The 6386-nt window shown below is 35.7% G+C and overlaps 1 protein-coding gene across 2 annotated transcripts; it reads right to left on the reverse strand.

Annotated features, from left to right (window-relative positions):
- Positions 1–218: 218 nt before the first annotated feature.
- On the reverse strand, positions 219–6053 carry LOC120115566 (phosphoglucomutase-like). 2 transcript variants are annotated; one of them, XM_039136232.1, is made up of 18 exons: positions 5942–6053; positions 5101–5325; positions 4760–4826; positions 4113–4296; positions 3609–3661; positions 3274–3362; positions 2802–3032; positions 2543–2607; positions 2369–2429; positions 2167–2284; positions 2004–2085; positions 1803–1875; positions 1662–1723; positions 1169–1264; positions 873–1027; positions 700–796; positions 544–621; positions 219–458 (listed from the first exon to the last, which is right to left on the reverse strand). In XM_039136232.1, exons 1-18 carry the CDS (start codon positions 5946–5948, stop codon positions 348–350), a joined length of 1854 nt encoding a protein of 617 aa, XP_038992163.1. In that variant the 5' UTR covers positions 5949–6053; the 3' UTR covers positions 219–347. The 2 variants fall into 2 exon arrangements, with proteins under 2 accessions (XP_038992163.1, XP_038992164.1); XM_039136233.1 differs by lacking the exon at positions 5101–5325 and having other exon boundaries at positions 220–458.
- Positions 6054–6386: the final 333 nt, after the last annotated feature.

Genomic DNA, 6386 nt, shown 5'->3' on the forward strand with positions numbered 1-6386 from the left:
GTAATCTGGGCTTAGTGGCCTACAAAAATTGTAATATGTAATTAATAAACATAATAATAATAAATAATAATAATAATAATAAATAATAATAAATATATATAAATAATAATAAAAAAAGACCCGGACAAAAACGGGTGTCTACAGAAACTTTAGGTATAAAGCCATGGATTTGATGATGAGAATGGTTCTCTATTATTAGGGATAAGTTCTTAGTTGTTTAAGGTCACTTTTCAAAATAAGAAACTTCCTCAACCTCAAAACTACCATTATTACAGTAGGAAGTTGGCTCATCGGAAAAAAGGCAGCAGCAAAATACTCAAAAGCTGATAGAGTGAGCTCATTTAGTTTCAGTGGGGTTGGACAAATTTGTCTAAAGCAGATGTGTCCAAAGCTTGAAATTCCTTCACAGCAGAAGCTACTTCGAGCCCTAGTTTCACAGCGTCTTCATGGCTCGGCGCCTATGACATGTTCATATTATTATCAAATCCATGAATTGCAGTGCTTGTACCAACTTACGAAATTCATTGGGTACTACATTCATACCTCGATGTTAAGAGGAAGGACAGGATCATGAAGCGAGAGCCTAAGAAGAAACCACCCTCCGAATCCCGACACTCGAACCTGTGTTCAGAAGCAAGATGGTGAAACCTGTAAGATGATGAAAAATTACAAAGTCGATGTGTTTAAATCAAACTTTACCCCTTCATAGTTCACTGGGGCTTTCTGAAGCTTGGGGTTCGAAGCAATGGAGTTTTCCAAGTGCTGCAGCACTGCTTCCCCGTATTCTCGGAAGGATCTGCAAGTTTCTAACTGTAAGCGACTTTAACAGAAATCATGGCATAAAATGACCGGAGCTATATAGTGCACCATACCTTCCTTTAAGATCGGGATGGCCTTGATTAATCTTTAGTCTCAGCTCCACGGCAGTAGCCGGTTCCTCCAGACCCTCAACCAGATCGGTTAAAACTTTGCTTCCATCACCTCTACCGGAAGCCTTTGCCGAAGCAAGTTTATTTAGGAGTTTGACCTGTACTCAACAGAAGGTCAAATGACATCGTAAGAGATGGACAAGTCCATGTGCATTTAAGTTAATGTTTTTCTTGACAATTACGGGCCAACCTAATACGCAAGAATAGGTTTCTCCGCAAAATAAAATCAAATGGCTTACCATCAAGTATGCTCCATCATCAAGCCAGTGATTCTCTTTCAGAGCTCCATGGCCACTGGTTTCTATAGCCAGATGCGATTCTTCTCCAACAGAGTTCTGTCAACAATTATTTTACATTAGCATGGGTAACAATGAACTGAAAGTTTAACACGATGATCAACCACGGCATAAGTAGGTGACAATGATCTTCGATACCAAATGACGACATGGCAGGGTATGTCAAGTTTTGTTCAGGCAGTTGATTGTTGAGTAGAAATAATAACACACTTAAGAAGGGACAAAGTGAAGGACGAAAAATAGACTAAGAATTCATCAATAACTGATGTTAGAAAATAGTCGACATATATCTTATGAAGCATGCAGATGAGTTTCTGCACATTCCTATACGAGCTAATATCGATCTGTTGATTGAAGTCCATCTACTATTATAAATGGCAATGGACTAATGCTCGGCGCTAGTGCTTGAGTGAGATGAAAAGAATATAAAACTTACCAAAAGAATCGCCTCATCAATGACATTCTTATAGCCTCTTTTGAATCTATGGTGCTTTCCCCCTAAAAGCAATTCAGACTATGAGTTTTCTCTAGAAGAAACAAAGCAACTAGATGCATGTAAGTTTGGTTTTTATCATACCAAGTTTCTTTTCGATGAATGACGTAAGCCCATCTGAAGTCACACTATCCGTAACAATAGTTGTTCCTGGATGCTGATGGGAACAAGATGAAGAGATTAAATGTGAGAGGAAAACTGGAATTGAAAAAGAAAATTTTTAAAAAACTTCCATTTGTTTATAGGGGGTATAAAAACTGTACATAGAGTCAGGAGAAAACTTACTTCCTCAAGAGCAATGGCAGACATTAAAGCAATCAAGCGATTTCGATTGAGTTCATGACCAGTGGAGTCCACAGCAGCAGACCTTTTAAGACATGCTCATCAGATAGGAAAAGAAAAGGAGTTGAAGAAGATAAATTTGCCGTATAGGTAGTCAAGCTATTACCTATCTACATCTGTATCAAAGATGATCCCCAAGTCGGCCTTGTTGCTAAGAACTGCCTCGGTAATAGCTTTCATTGCAGCCTTATCCTCAGGGTTCGGAATATGATTTGGAAACATACCTGATCCCATAACCACACATCACCCAATAAAGTTAATAAGTAAACACTAAAAAACATGGAAAATTTTCGAAGATAAAACAGTACCATCTGGCTCCAAGAACTGACTGCCAGAAGTAATGGCACCAAGAGGCTCTAGTACTTTTTCCTGGGAAAATCAATTAGAATAGACCGTTTAGGACAAACCTGGTAAACAGACTGCAGTCACAATTTTATAAACAAAAGAAAGAAATGCAGTTTGATGAACTCGGGCAAACTTACTGCAAAAAAACCTCCCGCACCATTTCCTGCATCGACAATAATGTGGAATCCCTCCAGCGGCTTCTCTAATAGTTGATAACACCAAACAATGATTAACGAGCTAAAAGTTAAGAAACTTATCAGTTGTGATAAATATACTTGAGCAACATTTGTGAAAGAAGATAAACACCAAAGACATGCAGCTCGGTTTATATTGCACTTCCCATGATGAAGAAAGAAAGAAAGATAATTAATCATTTAAAATTTAGGAAGCTATTACCTATATTCCCAGCAGCCTTCCGGACCGCCTTCACAAGATCAGATGTATATACAATCATATAGTCGACCTTTTTGACCGATTCTGAAGCATTCTTTACTGAATAACCTTTGGCTAGGAAATCACTGTATATATTTGCAGCACGTTCCAAGATGTCTTTTATGTCACTTTTCCCAAGACCTCCGGCATTAGTGAAGAACTTGAACCCGTTCCTGTTATAAGGAAGATGACTAGCTGTTCACAAGAGAATAACTTATTAGGAAACAAATTAACTACAAAAAGTAAGTCAATTTAATTGAAGATATTCCGGTTTCCATGATACTGTTCATCATATATAATGATAATGACACTCTGTTGCTGAATCTCTGAGTATATGAACTCTTACTTGCATTATACGTCGAATAGGTCAAAAAAAAAAAACTTTTACATGTTCAAGGATGCTATCAGCTATCTGAAGAATAGACCCATAGACTACCTGTTATCATAATAGCCCCATCAGCTGGACATAAAAATGCCTCATCTTCCGTAAGTGTACTATTAAACATTGCCGGTGTAGATGCTAAACTGAAAAAGGAAAAAACGTCAATTAGTTAACAGTATACCGACGTGGAAAACTTCTGTTCTCAATAATAATACACACTAACACATTCAGTGACAGTACTTGCGAAACAACTCTTGTGACTGCTATCTTAGATAGTTCTTATCTGAACTACCTGAATCATAGATACATTTTGAATTTTATGACCTTGAAATAGGTATTAATGTCATTCAATTTTTAGCTTAACATGAAAATAGAATATCATAACTCACCCATATTGAACAACTTCAAGTCCTGCACTAGCAATGCCTCTGGAAACAGCATCCTGGAAAGCCAATTGTTCGATTCTCAGAAATCAAAGAAGGTTTATTCATAGCCAGGAAAATTGCTATATCATTAGTGATTCCAGTAACATAAGCCAAAAAGAGCATTCATACACTCCCGGTTTCTCAATAGTTATAAAATCAAACTACACAATATTGCCACGGAAGTAAAGCAGATGAACTGCCATTGAGAAATGTAAACACCATCCCTAATGAAATCGAGTCTTCTTTCTTACCATTTATACATAAATTTTGAAAATAACTACCGGTAACATATATGAAAGTGATGCCACAGAGTTCATGTCACAGATGATGATAGAAGTAACAATAAAAAGATCCAAGGAATAGAAAAATACTTCAAAAACAGAAGGAAAAAAATGTAAAATCTAGGGATGGAAGGCAGATAAGGTTCACACCAACACTTACATCTGAACACTAACGTAAGGGAGATACCTGTAATTGTTTTGCAGATATACGAGAATCATGGCCAATGGAAACTCTCAACTTTTGAGATGCGTCAGCCTTTTTCTTGTGTAGCAACCATGAAGCAAAAGCAGCAGCTATAGCCTCCGTAACTGGCTCAATAAGGCTTACGGATTCTCCCTCAACACCAGAAACAGCCACACCTCGAATATCACTGTATGGGTAATGACCATCAGGTGAATGAATGAAGAAGCAATCTTTGATAGCCAAAGATAAAAAGTAAGAGTGAAACAAGTTAAAATCAAACAAAAGCAACAGTAAAGCATTTTGGTTCCATTAAAGTACCATAGATCTATCAACTAAAAACAGAGTATACAGATGGTTGGCCTATGTTTGAGCTGCATTTTGTTAATTGTGCTCTTTTGGTGTTTAGATTCACCTTCGTAGAAATGTTATTTGTTCAATTGGCCTTATATAGAATTCAAGGGCACAGAAAAATTAGTTAAATCAATCAATAACAAATAATTAATAGATTTGAAATGCAGATAAGATCGGATAATCCAAGAAGACAGGAGCGATAGCATATACGGATTAATGGTTGAGGAACAATCAATCTGAAATATCAATTAAGAAGGTTATAAGTTTAAATGCATGATGCAATGGGATAGATTTCTCACCTGCTATTTTGAAGCTTCAGAAAATCAACTTTGTCTAGAGATGGTATTGCAGTAGCAGATGAACCCGCTGCGGTTTAAGTTCCAAATGTAAATAAAAGAATTCAGAAGATAGGAACTTTAAAATTCCAATGGACTATACAAAAGAAAAATTCAAAGATATAATAACATCCTATAAATGGAGTCTACCTTGATAACCAAAAATTGATACAATAAATGTAAAAGAAAAATACAAGGTCGATCTTATGGATGATAGCAATTAAAAGAAAACTAGTGCTTTTTGTTTCATTTAACACACAAATTGTTGCATTTGATATGAACCGGATAGATAGACTCGAACAGACCGCTGCAGTAAAATGTTCCTTGGTTAACAAAACCACTCTGGTATTTCGGTAAGTCGCGCATTTTCATGGAGGAGACGCCAGTCCATGCTAGCTTCCCTCCATGAAAAGGAGGCAAGGTGCACGTATAAGGGGCACAACTGTCCCTTTGATATTGGGTCTCGAACTGCCTACTCTGTCGGTAGAACTGTGCAATAAAAACATTTTGAACAACCTTCCCTGACATTGCTGCATAAAATTTGCAATTTTATCAGATTTTAAGTGGGGTAAACTCTCAATTAATAGTTGAGTGTCATCTAAATCATTTCTTCAACTCCGTTAAAACCAGTAATTTTCACTGCCCTTGTTCCTTGAACTCGCTTTAGCATTCAGGTGAACTCCGTTAAAACCGATGATTTTCATTTCAGTTAGTGCCATCCATTCTTTTTTCTATTTACTGCTTTCTTGATTCACTTAAAAGTTTATATTTTTTTGTCATTCCATCTAATAATTTAGTGTTGAAAATTCTAACAAAGAACACAAGCCTGCAATCACTATTGAAATTATGTAACTCTTAAATAAATCAAAATAAGGAGTTCAATCACAATTCATAAATAATCATCCAAATTAACAAAAGTTCAATAACTTAATCCAACCCAAATTCAAAAACACAGTAAGCATCAATTTGAGAACAAATGTGAGGTATAAGCCATAAACTAAAAAGGGTCCTTTCATATTTACCCAAATAACAAGATGCATCAAATTCCCAAAAAGAAAAATAAATCATAAGATATGTAATTAATAAAAAAAGTTTTTTTATGTTAAAATAAAAGTGAAATGAATAAAAAGTTTAATCATTTTTTACCTGCCATTTGAAGAGGCGGAAGTTTGATCAGAAAGATAAATTGAATGCTGAGAAAAAGAGGAAGCGATAGGAAAAAACGAAAAGAAACAAAAATCAGAAAGTTGAGAAAGACAGAGTTGGTGACCTCAAAGCTGCCAGATACCGGCTAAATTTTATACTAAACTGTAGGATAAAGTACCTATATAGTCATTAAACTATGGAATATCCTCTATTTTAACCACCACATTATTGTTTCTTTCAATTAAACCATTCAACCATTAAATTATCGATGGTTGCTGTAAAGAAGCGAAAAGATACTAATAAACCCCATACGACACTCCGAACGAGATAAAATAAAATATCATAAACACATTGTCTATGCCAATACAACAAATTCAAATTTGAGAAACAATCAGCCAAGTTTTACCATAACAGAACAAAAATCACATCTGAAATATAACCATAT

Source organism: Hibiscus syriacus, unplaced genomic scaffold, assembly GCF_006381635.1.
Source record: "Hibiscus syriacus cultivar Baekdansim isolate YM2019G1 unplaced genomic scaffold, ASM638163v2 tig00110266_pilon, whole genome shotgun sequence".
Taxonomy (NCBI): Eukaryota; Viridiplantae; Streptophyta; class Magnoliopsida; order Malvales; family Malvaceae; genus Hibiscus; species Hibiscus syriacus.